The 15,393-nt window shown below is 45.5% G+C and overlaps 1 protein-coding gene across 1 annotated transcript in view; it reads left to right on the top strand.

The window, feature by feature from the left end:
- LOC119453798 (N-fatty-acyl-amino acid synthase/hydrolase PM20D1) overlaps positions 1-15,393 on the top strand; it is a 62,501-nt gene that overhangs the window by 5,174 nt on the left and 41,934 nt on the right. Inside the window, exons 2-5 of the mRNA XM_037715847.2 lie at positions 934-1,069; positions 3,373-3,605; positions 4,785-5,008; positions 9,993-10,112. Of these exons, the coding sequence (XP_037571775.1) occupies positions 934-1,069; positions 3,373-3,605; positions 4,785-5,008; positions 9,993-10,112 (713 nt within the window). The remainder of the gene's footprint in view (positions 1-933; positions 1,070-3,372; positions 3,606-4,784; positions 5,009-9,992; positions 10,113-15,393) is intronic.

The raw sequence follows: 15,393 nt of genomic DNA on the forward strand, positions 1-15,393 counted from the left end.
TTCCTATTCAACGTGTATTTTTATCGATTTTGCAGTAAAATCATCTTGACTATTTACCCACTTACTGTGAAAAAGTAAGCTTTAAAGAAGTGTTGATATGAAGTTTCTGACATTGCCGGTAAATGCAGGTCCAAGCTTTCTAAATCCTAGAAGAATTCTATACTGGCAATCATCACAGTACCCAAGATAATATACCACATAATTTTTTTTCTACAAACCAGCTTTAGTACGGAGGGCATGGATGCATGATGATGTCATGTAACACTGGCTCACTACAATACTGCAATCCCTGCAACTGCCATGTGTAAGCATTGCCAGAAGAAATGTGCGCAGCACTCTTGTTAATTTTTTGATTCGCAAGATCACCACACCTAGCCTCGTTTCTGCACGATGTCAGCAAATCTTGCTTTGTGTTACGACGTTGCAATAATGTAGGCGGACGCACCCCATCAATGGGCAGTGAATCATTGGGCTGGCACCAGCACTGCTGCTTCACCATGTTGGTGACGGGTGTCAAAAATCTGATATTCGTCATTGGTGCTATTGTGGCCAGACGAGCATCACTCTTGGATGTTCCTTCTCCATTTTGCGATGTCCTTTTTATATGTCACTGCGGTGTGAGCTTTCCGTATGAGCACTTGTGTATCTCACGGTAGCCTTGAAAGTATGCGCGTTTGCTTAGGGGGGGGGGGGAATGTGCGCACAGTCGACACCTGTCCCCCTTGAAAGACCACAGCTGCAATGAGACTTGGTTCCTGTGGTTTGAAGGGGATTTAGATGTCTGTGTTGAAGCGGATGGTAGCTTGCTTCACCCACGCATGCATGCTTGACATTTGTGCATCTCTCCTATCCTTCTTGTGTGTGTATTTTCACTGCCTTATGGGAAAAAAGAAAGTAGATGAAGGGAGTAGTAATTGTTCTTATCCATTCTAGGAGCTGGCCATTACGGATAATGAGCGTCGTCTGTCCGAGAGGCTGGCAGCAGCCCTGCGGTTCCCCACTGTCAGCACAGGACCACACGAGTACAATCGGCAGGCCCTGGTGGACCTTGCCCAGTTCCTCGAAAAAGGTGCGTGAGCCTACATCAGCTTGTTTTCTTTGCATGCCCAGCTGAACAAATAAGCCGGGCTTCATTTCTTGACAGCGCTGCTGAAGCAGATAAGCGAAAAACAGTCATAGTATGGTTGATAGCAGCTTGGCACCTGTGCATATGGTTAAAGCATGCGTCTGTACTTTCACTCATTCATGATTTGAAGAAGACCAACTTGCATATCATAATAATAGTTTCTTAGTTTCACGTTCAACACAACGAGTCTTGGTAATGTTGCGACCAGGTGTCTGAGGATGTCGGTACGTCAGGCACCGAGGCGGAGCTAAAAGCCTATGATCTGGGCGATTCAGGGCGTTTTTGAATTCACGTTTGTATTTACATTTTGTACAAGAATGAGGAATGATGCAGAAAAGATGTTCAAGCTGTAGCTGCTGATCCTCAGTCACCAAGCGTCCGTCTCGTCCTTTAACTCCTCTGTTGCCCTGGTCACGTGACCTTCCACCAATCCGGTGCCAGGAGGTGGGTGACATCATCCTCTGCCAGTCCACAGGTTTGTATCCCTTTTCCTCCTAGGAGAGCTCGGTCCAAAATACATGCACGTCAATGAGCACAAACAGGGGATGAAGGAAGCACAGGTCCTCGAGGGAAGAGAAAGGCAGCGTGGGGTCGTTTGAAGAATGTCTCTTTGCACATCACCCAAACCCGTTTGGCGGTGTCTGACTGGTTGCTAGGAATTGCCGCAGAGCCCGCAGTTGGGACGGGCTCTGATGAGGGTGTTGGCTCGTTCATCATTGTCGCATTCACCGTGAACGATTGGTTTCATGGGGTAAATCCCGATCACAACAGACCGTGCAAGCAGAGGACAGTTGGATTGTGTGCACTAGATGAAAAAAGTAACGCACCGGGGTTGCTTAGTGGCTATGGTGCTGGGCTGCTAAGCAGGAGGTCGCGGAATCGAATCCCGGCCATGGCGGCGGCATTTCGAAGGGGGCGAAATGCGAAAACACCCGTGTACATAGATTTAGGTGCATGTTAAAGAACTCCAGGTGGTCGAAATTTTCCGGTGTCCCCCACTACGGCGTGCCTCATAATCAGATGGTGGTTTTGGCATGTAAAACCCCATAATTAATTTTAATTTGATTAGAAAAGTAGCCAGTAGAGACAAAGTTGTGCTAAAAAAGATCGTGGCAAAAATCAGTAGGCCTAGTAGAGAGCGGTTTTGTTTATGCTGTAAAGTATTGATACATTAGCAGTGTACGGATCAGTCGAGGCCTCCAGAATTGAAGGCATCGACATATTTTGAGATGGGTGGACGCAGTGTAATCACAGGCTCTTTTCAGTAAAATTAATTGAGTTTAGTGATTGGCCGTTCACTTTTGCTTTCTATTTTCCCTGCTTCCCAGTCCACATTATAGCAGCTGCCATTGTTAACACTGACATTCTTTATTAGGTCTTTTCATAGTCCTCCTTATCAGACAAGGTTCAGTGTTTAATAAAATGAGGACGATATTTGCAGGCGGATCTATTCTTCTAAAGCAATTTCACCAATTCCTTCTCCCAAGCGACTCAGTTGAAATTGCGTGGGATAAACAATATGCCACACCGTTACATGTGGCAGAAGCAAGTCGCTTATCATTAACGTCATTAAGAGGCATGAAAAATGGGGGCGGAGACTGAGCAGAAGTGTTTTGCCTTCCCAGGTTGTCTAACATCCGCGAAAAGCTGGAAAGAATACTCAGGTGATTTGTCACTCCTGGAAAATTCAGGGGAATAGCAGGGAATTATAACTACAGTTGCTATGAGTCGAAGAAATTCGTACCTGCACTGGTCATGGTGAAGCTAGTGGCATGCCAGAAAGAAACAAAGTTTTCATCTGAACTTATATGCAATCTGCAGATAACAGTGGCTCTTGCTGGTTTTTCGAGCATGAGCCTGGCCGGCTGATTGGAATATCATGAAACAAGTGATTCAGTTAAATCTTATAGTGCATTGCACCTGATTTACAGTTTACTGATAGCAATAGTTGAAAATTGTGGGCTGGCATAGTTTCCTGAGCTACTATAAACCATGTTTTTTTTTTTTTCCTTGTGCCTGAACGGCCACTGTCATTGACTATCAGGGAATTTGTATAAAAGCTTAAGGGAAAACCTGCAAAAATGAGGAAATTTAATAATGCCAGTGTAATAGACACACTGCTTCTGCTGATGTTTTTTAAGAGACCAATTTCTGTTAAGCAGTGCTCGCGGAATGGCCACTAATTGCTTGGAACAAAATGAGCTGCCAGCACGATTGCATACATGCTGTCACCTGGTTTCTCACAGCCTTCCCGCAGATCCATTCATCCCAGCTGGTCAAACGCCAGGTGGTGGCCAACTATAGCCTGCTTTATGAGGTCCAAGGTTCGGACCCTGAGCTTGTGCCCTACATGCTGTGTGCTCACATGGACGTGGTTCCTGCTGATCTGGCTAAATGGCACCACCCACCGTTTGCGGGACAGGTGCTGGACGGGGAAATCTGGGGCAGGGGTGCCATCGATGCCAAGGACATTCTCATGGTGAGCGACCCACCCTGGCTACCATTTACAATCGATACTTGCGCCCAGATGAATCGATTTTCCGTGATGTTTACAAATTTGGGCTCATTTTACAATTTTATCGGTGTTGCTTTAAGTTTTTACAAAAGATACTTTCCACTTGCAAAAAGGTTTCGCTTGTCAGTTCCCAAACCCTCTTTTGTAAGTTTTCTGATGGTGAAAGGATGCAAGAAGGGTACTTGGTGCAAGAAAGTTTGTACAGGCCTGAAGCAGTTGCTGTGATATAAAAACACTGTTGGTTTGTCACTGTTGGCTGTGCAGAGCGGAGGAGCTACCTACGTTCGCGTGCTCTTTTGATTAAAGTTTATTCTCTCTCTCTTGGCTGTGCAAAGTTTGTTGCTACTTTTCTGCTGTATCTAAAGTTAAATAATATTCAATAAAGTGTGTATGTACCCGCATGAAAAGGCATCTGTTCAAGGCAAACCTTTAAAAAAGCGTTTGCTATCTCCTTCCCCCTTTTTGGTGTTGTGTCAGCAGGATTTTAAAGTTCACAGGTTGGCTTAATATGCTTGATGTCTTACGGGCACTAGTGAGTTGTTAACAAAAGTGGGCCCCAATTTTGGGCCCCCATTTTCTATATTTTCTCCGCGTTGAAAGGGGAAACAGAAACTTTAAGCAAGTTGGGAACGTTAAAAGAAAAACATATGCTCTGTATGCAGACTGCAGCTCTGAATCAGTAGCTGCACCTACAATCCAAAGGAGCATCTACATTTTTATTATGAAGTTGTGTGACATGGTGCTCTGTCCAAGAAATGCAGTTTCATTTAATTAGGAGTTCTTTAGAGGTGCTTTTTATAATTTGAAGTGTTTGTGCTTTCTTTTTCCTATCTGGTAAGTTTACAAATGGAGGTTCTTGACGGAATAAAGGATTATGCTTGTTAATAATTCATACTTCCAGTAGACCAATGCACAATCGAAACGAGATGGATGAAGCACTTTGTTAGTCCTCATTGGCATGTTAGAAGGACAGCACTTCGTCTTTGGCTCATTAGTTCTCATCTTTCTGACTGTGTGCTGGTCTACTTCCTTTTATCTCACTTCTGTATCTTAGGTGCAAGCACATACTAATCGAGGCTAGCTTAAAATTAATTTACTGTGGTGCTCTTGCTTTGGCCAAAACTGTGGCTCCGTTATACGCAGGGCATCATGGAGGCACTTGAGTTCCGTCTGGAGCAGGGAGACCTGCCCCGTCGGGGCCTGTTCTTGGCTTTTGGACATGATGAAGAGGTTGAAGGTCGGGACGGTGCTGCTGCCATTGGCCGTGCGCTGCGGGCCAAAGGCGTTAAGCAGGTGGAATTTATTCTGGACGAGGGTATGATGATCCTGGAGGGAATGCTGCCTGGACTTCAGAGGCCAGTTGCATTGTAAGTCTATGCTCGTGGCCATGATGGCCTCGCCATTGATGCCTACGAGATTTAAGACCAGAAATATGAGCAGTATTATCAGGGTGGATGTGCACGCAAGTGGGTCAACATGGCAGGGGTTAGCTAGTCTCTGTAAATGCAGCTGTGTAGGTAGACAGTACAGGCTTAGCTCTCACAAGTATGCACATTTAGAGAGGTGATTTAAGCTTCCCTGGCATGACATTATGAGGTAGTATATTACAGTTCAAGCTACATATACCACTCTTCATGCATGACTGGTTGTTGCGCAGAATCCTAGACTCCTTTCTTTCCTCCTTTAGAATCCTCCTTTCTTACCTGCATAACTGCATGTACATGCATGCTGCTTGGAACGCAGATGCACAAACCAGCATACAGAAATACTTGTGAAAACATCTCGCATCACTGTAAAAAATATTCTAATTATCGGGTTGATGTCGAAAGAAGACCCGTTGAGCAAATATAGAGTACAGAATGAGATCTGTTAACAGTGATACATTAGTGCATGGCTGACAGTGCAGTTCATGCTGTCAGCTGATAACCACTGGCATTATCAGTGAGGGCTGCACGTATGTGTTGGGCAAGCTCAGTGCTTGTTGTTGGGCCTTGTACATCTTGGGATGAACATGGCTATTGGTCCTTGTGCATGGTAACACGATGTATGAGGCATGGAAACTAGCCAGATAATCGATAAGAGTGCGAATAAACAGCGTGGCCGGCTCGTGATTGCTGTTTCAATGAGTCCATGCATTCCAGGGTCTAGTAGCCTCCCAGAAGCCATGCTGTCCAACTTTACATGAACAAGATACCACATTAAAGTCAGCCTTTGCCATTATGCCACAAAAATGCACAATAATAATTTGCTGGTCTATAATATACAATTCTCCTTGAGTTAGAAAACGGTGGATTTGCTGCTGTGTATTTGGATTGTTGTCTAAGAAAATAATATAATACGAGGTACAAAATTTTGTTCATGTTCTTGCTGAATGGTTTTGTCATGAACACTGGGCTTCTTCGATTTTTCACTTCTGGCTACCCGCGGGCTGCCAGAGCCAGCCCGCTCTTTCGTTATTCATGGGTTGTTCAGAGCCAGCCCGCAGAGCGCCTTTGTTATTCATGGGTTGTTCCGCTCACCACGTGATGCACTTCCGCCGAACGTTCATTTTACTCGGGCTGGAAGCTTCTGGCTACCCGTGGGCTGCCAGAATCGGCCAGGACGATTTGGTCTGGCAGCTCTCTGGAAGTTCTCTGGCTAGCAGATGACAAATAGAGGCGATGAGTGCTTGCCGCCATCTTTGTGGGGACTTGATGGATTGCAACGCGGGAGCTTGGGGACTTTTACCTCACTCAGCCAACTGGCTTGCGTTGAACGCTAGCGCGCGCCGCCCCGGCTGGCGTGCTTTTGGACTTTGTCTCAGAAGGCGCTCCCGTACTTGTTGGAGCGATTCCCGATGTCGGCGCGGTGTGTGGATGGATCGCTGATTGCATCACTTCTAGCATTACCTTACTGCGATTCTAATGCACTGTTCCTCCTTGCGAGGCGGTGCCATACGAGTGGCGGCAAACCATTTGAAGCGTTCTTTTGTTTGTGTCCTGTGAATGCTTCTTCTCGGCCATGAACAGCGCGCTGCACTCTCGATCATGCTTGCATGGTATCTTCATTGTGTTCCGCGCAAGTTGTAGTCGCTCATTCCCGCACGTTGCGGTGCCTTTTCGGTTCATGTCTTTTTCTGGTGGTATTCGTTTTCACATTTCTCGTGTATATGCGGTGATGTCTTTTTTCTGCAGTTAGTGTAGGCATGGCAGCTAACGCGTGTTCGCTCCGTCTCTCCGTCGTATCTTGGATGGCAATTCGAAATCGATATATAAAATATATCGAAAACTATATATAGGCCATTGATGTTACTAAAATATACTGGTTGAGATGAGTAATGACCACACATACATTAGCCTTATTATTGCTCTCATGATCGACCAATACTATTTTTCGTGTGAAGCTTTTCGTGCGTTACAGGCGGAATGCATTTTCATGTGCCAGCCGCAGCCCCAGCTCCTTCAGTGCAGAAGCAGAATTAAGAGGAGCACCATCAGCTGAAACAAACTTTCTGAAATCGAATTCAAGCACGTACGAAATTTTATGCGTATAAGACGTACTCTATATCCTGCTTTTTTGTGTCTTGTCAAATGATGTCAAATGGCGCTGGTGGCCGACGTGATCGCTATACAAACAGGCATCCTCGAGTGATCGTTTTAGCGATCCCTTAGTTTACGATTTCGCGTCTTGGAATCGGATGCGTCGCACGCCGTTTGTGGTGCTGTGCAAAGTGAGCTGCACAGTGCGCGTCCTGTGCCTAGTCGCGCGATATCTCGCAAAAGTGTTTGTATGCCTGAATACTATATATATATACATATATATATATATATTTCCAAGGTGTCAATGCAGAAATGGGACGACTACACCGCGCGCGCGCCGCCCACCCCAGTCGCTGCCAAGCTGGTAGCATGTTTACATTTATCCGCGGCCAGCGCTGTCCCGGCATTCGGTTTTGCAAACTTCGGGCAGCTCCGGGTTGTCTTGGGAACCCAGCCCACGTGACTTCCTATCATAACCGGAACTAGCAGGCTGCCGTCTGGCTGCGCGCGGGCTTCCAGGACTCCGAAAATCGAAGAAGACCACTTCTTGGCGAGCCTCATTTGAAACGCGCTGCTGTCACATCTCTCCTATCATTAGGGGAGGATTCAAGCATGTCAATTTAATGTTGGACACCAAAAGAAGCCCCACAAAGTTAATTCCGGGGGAATGAGTGCCATCAATTGGATTGATAGGCTAGTTGACGGGCATTCGTAATAAACCTTAGCAGCACAAACAGGATGACACGAGAAAGAGACGAGACAAGCGCCTTGTCCTGTCTTCTCCTAGGGTTATCCTGTTTGTGATAAGGTTTATGATGTTTGAAAAAGGCTTTTTAATCAAGAGGTACTTACCAGTGCACATTGTGTAATTATTGTGGTTATTATGCCCTCGTGTAATCGCGTATTACATGATTATGCCCTCGTGGTTATTGTACCCTTGTGCCATTTATCAGTTTACACTCATAAGCTATTCTTTCAAAGCTCTATTTTCTTTAGTTTCACATTGAGAGGCTTATTAATGTAACAGAAAAACTGAGGGTGAAACTGAAATTTTTTTACATTTTCCGTCGATACCCCAGCGCTGCTATGTCAGTGTGACGGCATGGGTTTCGAAGTATTTCCTCATGCTTGGGCTTCTGTGGTGCACTGAAATTTACATTTAACTTTTTTAGAGTGCTATGTCGTTACCCTTTTTCCAATATTTTACACGATCAAGAATGCACAACTAAACATAAAATTGCAGCAAATGTATAACAAATTTCATCCCCGCGGGCATAGTATTGTCTAGGGGTGTGCAAATACTGAATAGTGGATTTCGAATAGAACCAAAAAAGAAAAGACAAATATCGAATTGAATATCCCGAAAATTTAACACCAACTTTTGTGCTTCCAAATTTTGTGCAAAGAACACAGTGCTTCGCATACTCAAGGGGATTAACAAAAAATCATTCTAGCTATCAGTAACTTGGGTACCTACGAATCGAGATGCGTAGTAGGCTCTACTCTTATTAGAGGGAACACCAAATTAGTATGCCAGCACTGATAACAACTCGGTTCGTATACGAAGGTTTATAAAATATTTTTTATCGATAAAATGTCTGTCAAATAGAATTAAGTGCTTTTTTTCCTATGAAGCTGAAGAAATAGCGAAGTTGGTTTAGGTACTCATAGGAGTTCCACTTTAATAGTGGGCCATACTGTGCTTAATGGCAGTCTTCTATTGCTTAGAAAATATTGCTTTCCAGAATTTTTCCTGAAAACTGGGAGTTTTTTCATCCTTACGGCTGGTGGTTTCTGTGGGTTATCGTGAGCTTGTTAAGGCCAATCTGAGTGCTCACAAAAGCAGAGACTGCGCATTACGTCTCTCAGAACCGCATTGCGCGGTCATTGGCACCGCACACGTCGACTGCGAATGGCACCGACAATAAAGATTTCTCAAATTGGGAGGCCCCAACAAGTTCGCGCGACTTGTCTCAAAACTCTGCTTACCTAAAAATTTTTACAGCTTTTTATTTTACAACTTCGAGTCAACAAGTTTTTACTTTACTATTCGCATACTGCTGTTTGTTATTGAGTCCTCTGCCATGTCTGTTCTGATGGATGTGGTAGAAGATTTTGGGAAAGCGGTATTATGTATGGTATTTATTGAATTATAACGCTGTCAGGATTATAAGGTGAGGGTGCAGTTGGGGGACACATTTAGCGAACTAAAGTACACACACTAATATAAGGCGATACAAGTAGCGAAACTGTCATTCAGGCGCAGCGGGCACTGCCTGAAATACTCAATTACTAACTCGGCCAAAACACAAAATGGTGACCATGAAATAGGAAGAAAGGCTGCTTCAACACATGGTGTGTGGGTTTTATGCAAATTTCGCGTTAAGGTGGGGCTTCACGGCAGCGCGCATTCCGTCGTATAGTGTGGCTTCACTGCATCTTAGCACGTACTGCCGTGAAGCCGCATTTAAAGGCAAAATTTGCATATAAGGTTTGGGGTGACTTTGAGGCTAAGGAGTCTGGAAAAAAAAACCTCGCCTTATATTCCAATAAATACGGTACTTGCTGCTTCTCGCCTCGTGAAGTATATATAGCTAAACAATTTTAGTGTCTCGTATGTTATTTATTTGCCATTTGCATTGATTTATTAATTTTCTTGATGTTTCTGTGTTGTTTCGTTGCGTGCTCGTTGCTTTGCGCCTCTTGGCAACGTACAGGTAAGGGGGCCTTTGTCAGGCAGATGCATCTGCCTTTAGCCCCTTCATCCCAAACAATGTAAACAATATCAATAAATATTCCTCTAACACGCAGCCCTGTGCTTCTCTCATCACAGGGTGGCAGTGACGGAGAAAGGCTCCATCATGGCTCGGGTGTCGACACGTGGGATCAGCGGCCACTCAGCGGCACCACCTGTGAACAATGCGATCGTTACCCTGTCTAAGGCAATCTCTGGGTGAGGACGGCAGGCTGGGCTGTTTGGCCTTGCCCTTATATCGATGATTAAGGGAACACCAAACTGCACTGAAACCTCGTTATAACGAAGTTGAAGGGGAGCCATAATTACTTTGTTATATCAATTATAACAGTTTACGGCAATGTATGCTCAGTTGGGTGCACAACTGCAGTCAAGCCCCGTTAATACGTAGTCGACTGGGAATGATGTTTAGGTACGCACTAAACAATGTACGAATTAACCGCCAATGCCAGTTTAGCGGCTACTTACCGGCTAGAAAATAACTACGTCACGATGCTCTCAAACACAGGCACTCAGGCAGGCTTTATTTGCGGGTAGGTAGCAAAAAATCGGTAATCTTCACTTGCCGCCGTGGCGGCCTTGCTGCGACGATTGCATCTTCGAACTCGATAAGGCCGCGAGCCAGTTTGCCCATGAGGCCTCATTTACTGACTAAATTAGCAAGCACGGTAACGCGCGCACAGGTAAACATGAACACGTCTCGCTCGATGACCGTGGAAATTCACTCTCAAAACGCTGGAGTGAGCAGGTGCGGCGGCAGCGGCAAGTGGTGCCGTCTCTCGCTTCAATGCGAACTAGACGTCGAAAGCACAGCGCATACGAAGCTACCAGCACTAGTTGTACTTTGTCTGCAGATCGCTTTCAAGATACGGTGGCCGCCACCGAAGTAAACTCCTCCCTTTCTCGCGTGCGGCTGAAGCGCGCTTCCACCCCTTTCTCTCTCGCAAGCTTTCATTCGCGCACACATGCTTCTGCGCGGTTACTACTTGATTTGGATTCGACAGCGACCGTGAATTCGCAGATAAAGGCTGAGAAAGCACGGTGCGCAGCCTTGTGCCGCTTGGCCACTTCTCACTGCTGTCCTGTGGCTCGCCCGCTCATCTTGCCCCGCTGGTTGAGTGAGGAGAATGGCTCACTCAGCCGCGCATGGCGTAGCTGTGTATGGCCATGAGGTCGACGCTGGAGTTTTAAAACAGCCGCGCCGAACGAGTATCGAACTCTGCGGAATACTTCATGCACCGTGGTTGTGTTTTTTTTTTGTTTTTTTTGTAGACTAATATAGTTCGTTACATCCATTGACAGGTCAATTTTACTTCGTTACAAGGAGGGTTCAAATGCACGGTTCCCTATGGAGATTTCAAGGGGAATTTCATTTACTTCGTTATATCCATTATTTCGTTATATCCCGTTACGTTATAACGAGGTTTGAGTGTAGTACTATTTCGGGAATGATTTCAGTTAGGATGGAGGCCTTGGGAAATGTAATTGTTTACCATCATTGGTCTACCTCAAGCTTTGTAGTGAGCATTTTCCATTAAAATTTATGATTATTTTAGTTTTGTGGAAGAGAAAAACAGTGCAAGTGAGGGCTGTTTTGAATAATTTTCTGTTGCATGAGAGCTGGGATTGCTACCCACAGGCGTATCTGGTGGTGTGCTGTTTTTGACTAAGCACACTGGGCAGATAACTTGTGTTTCATAATTTCCTTTCAATAAATGAGAACAGTTTGCTTTTAAGCATCCTAAAATTATTACTTTGCCAGTTCCACCATGTTTGGATCACATAACTATGTGCGATGCTGTAGCATCAGACTTCTTCGCTTCAACAAACACAACATCATACGTTTATCTGGTGATGTGCTGTCACATTGAGTTACTGTCATTGTCATGATGCCCCTGATGCTAATTGAAAGCAGTTGTTTCTCAAGTATACAAGCTTGTCAGTTCTCTAGAGGTCCAATTTCAAATTGTATTATGTACATACTTTGAACACTGCGCTGTGAAGCAATACTATGGACACGGATGGGAAGAATTAGTACTCTAGACACGCATGAAGAGCAGAATGTGCATCCTAGTGTCCTAGCTTGTCGTGTTCTGTCTCTAGCATTGCTTCACAGTACAGTGTTCCACCATGTCACAGAACCACATGACCCACTACAAGACATTATTGTAAAACACACGTAACAATAATGTGTATAAGCTTTATTTTATTTTTTATTGTGATAGCAATTATATGGACCCTTCAACCGGATTTCTGCCGTCGCCGTCGGCGTCGCCGTGAGGTTCCGTATAGATAAAATCTTCGCCGCGCGCCGTATGCCCCAGAGGCAGCATGCGGGGACGCGCGCTATCACGGAGAGCGAACGCACTCAATCTCCCACGCGCAAGCAAGGAAGCGGAAAGCCAGCGCCGGCACTTCTCTGCCAACAACCGCGCTCGTCGCTCGTCCGCACAGTCTCCTCTTATCTCTCCCACGCGCAAGCAAGGAAGCGGGAAGCCAGCGCCGGAAGGAGCGGGGGGGGGGGGGGGGGCGCACTTCTACGCTGCCAACAACCACGCTCGTCGTTCGTTCGACCACACCGTCTCTTATCTCCACACGGCTCTGACCTTTATGCGCATTCGCCGCTCAGTTTCCGTTGCAGCGATAGACCGCACGTACCTTCGCCCGCTCCTGCGGTGTATATATCCGCTCGCTGCCAGCGTTTTGACGGTCGTTGTCTCCAGTCATTCAGTGTGATCTATTCATGTTTGTTTGTGCGCGCTCACACCACGCTTGTTCATTCAGTTAGTAATAGTCGGGCCACATTTTCCAACGCACGCTACACATGCAATGCTACCCGGATCGACAGTGCAACACTACAGGTGTGTCCCTTCGCACGCGCTGCCCACGGGAAGCGTTTCTCATCTACACCACCCTTTCATACGCGCCTTCTCGTGGTCATCGAGTCTCTCTTCATGTCGGTCTACTTACGCTGCAGCACACCTGCTTACTTAATCAGCTCATGTTTACTACAATTCATATTGCTACCAAAGCCGCTCACCTTACTTCGTATGACATTGCTGTGTTGCTATCGCATTCATCGCTTCGCCCTTAGGGCGAAACTGTGACATTTTTTCGAAATGAACTTCGCATAAACTTTACTGGGTTTCAATTTGCCTAAAAATTACTCTTAATATTCAATTGAGTATTCAGATTTAGTTTTTCTGGAATTCTTGTATTCAATTAAGTTAAAAATGTCACAATATGTACATCCGTACTTCAAGTCAACTTGAGCTTTTTGATGTCGTCAAGTCACTTATGAGAATCATCTGCTTGCTACCGTTTTTTGTGCTAGTCTGCATGTAGCTTTCTTAATCCAGAAAATGCTGTTTTGATGGGCACATGCATCACACTTATCACTGAATGGTTCATTTGCATTAATGTTTTGTGGAGAAGCGCAATTTGAGTGTCCATGTAGTAATATCCTTTTCGGGTGCACTACTTGCCTACCTGGTATGAAACATACAACAAATAATTGGAAGAAAATGTTGCATCTGGGGCTGACAGACACAAAAAAAGGTTGATTTCACTTCTGCAAGAAAGCTGCTTCATCCCTCACTGGTATAATGATGAATGCGGACACGCTGAGTGCCATGTGTTCTGAGGCTGGGCATGACATTAAGGGTTCAAGTGCTGATTGTGGTAGTCACATTTGTGATGGAGGCAGAATTTCATCACCCCGCCCGTAGAGTTTTCTACGCAACTCACTAATGGGATCTCTGGCTCCTGTGTCTACGGGAGATGCAAGCATGGTGGTTCAGTCAACACGGCAAATAGTGCTTAATACTGTAGACTTCCGTCAATTGAACTCCGGTTAATTAGATATTTCTGGTAATTCAATCCCGGGCAAAGGTCCTGGCTGGTGCCCATGGGCCCAAACATTTATTGCGATCGCAGTTATATCGGCACACCAGGCGCATTTCCGGCGGCGGCGTGATGTTCCATGTAAAATTCAAGTGCGGCAACAGCGTGGCCGCTCGCCATAGGGTGTAGGCGCAAGTGATAGCGTGTGCGACAGTCAGCCGAGCATGGTAGCTTAATCTCGTGTGCGCATGGAAGAAAGGCGGGGAGGAAGCACGCCATCTTGTACCGCATGCGAAGCACTGGGGTGGTGGCGTGAGGGCATTCTACTCCAGCAGCATCTGCGTATGGCGCGGGCCCTATCTTGAACGTGATCTGCAATGAGTACAGCTTGTATAGGTTCGCCGAGGACTGAGAGCTTCGTGTGTGCAGTGTTTTCGTCGCTTAGTTTGCATTGAAGCGAGAGGCAGCACGAAAGGTCAGTTCGCTCGCTGCTGCTGCTGCCAGTCTTCCTCACGCCACCATTTTAACAGGGAGTGTCGGCGCTGATCGAGTGAGAGGCATTTATGTTTGCCCGTGCGTGACACCATGCTTATAAATTTAGTTATAAATGAATGTTTGCTTGTCTTAACGGTCGGTAAAGCTACTATACCTACTTTGTATAGCTGTCGACTAATTTGCTATTGCAATCGATGCTTCGTCTTTCCGGCGAAACTGCGACTTTTCGTTATCTCATTCCTAAAATTGGCCTTCGTCGAATAATTTGAACTTGACCAGTCAGCAATCACATGCCTCTCCTGTATGCTGACCACAATAGTGATTCCTTTAGTGGCATCATCTGTCTCAGGGTAGCTTAGGGGACAATGAATGTGCCAAACACATATGATCTCCCGTCGCAAACGCCTATTTTCGACCCACCCTAGAAAGATTTTTAAGCAATAATTGTACCTCACAATGTCTGATTATGGTATTTACTCGCTTGTAACATGCGCTGTTTGATTTTTGAAGAAAATTGGGCTGAAAATTGCCTGCGCGGGGCATTTGGTCAGGATACCAAAACCGACTTCGCGGCAGTTGTATGCTTTAGCGGCTCACACAGATCTGTTGCAGTGAAGCTGACTTTGAAAGACTGTGTAGCACATACCATTGTGATTTTAGTGTTGTGTTGGTAAGTCTAAGAGCAGGGAATCACATCCTGGCCACGGCGGCTGCATTTCGATGGCAGTGACATGCCAAAAATGCCCATGTACTGTGCATTGGATGCATGTTAAAGAACCCCATTTAGTCAAAATAATTCCAAGTCCCCCACTTTGGTGTGCCTTGTAAGGCTCTTGTGGTTTGGCGTGTAATACTCCAGAATTTATTTGTAAGAAACCATGCGGCGAAGGTGACTTTACGAAACTGGCTGCAATTGTGCAACGTATTAGACCCTTACTCATTTTTTTTTGCTAGTAGATTGGGTGCATGGTACATTTATACCTTGTGTAGCAGCTTTAATGGCATTTCTATGTTAGTTTTCTACTTTGGACACATAAAAGGTGGGCACATGTTTAATTCAGGGGCGTGATAGAATTAGGCAAATACTACCAAATGAATCGGCCGTGTGTTTGAGTTCTTTTTGCATCTTTTATAAATTCGA

This window comes from Dermacentor silvarum, chromosome 5 (genome assembly GCF_013339745.2).
Source record: "Dermacentor silvarum isolate Dsil-2018 chromosome 5, BIME_Dsil_1.4, whole genome shotgun sequence".
NCBI lineage: Eukaryota > Metazoa > Arthropoda > Arachnida > Ixodida > Ixodidae > Dermacentor > Dermacentor silvarum.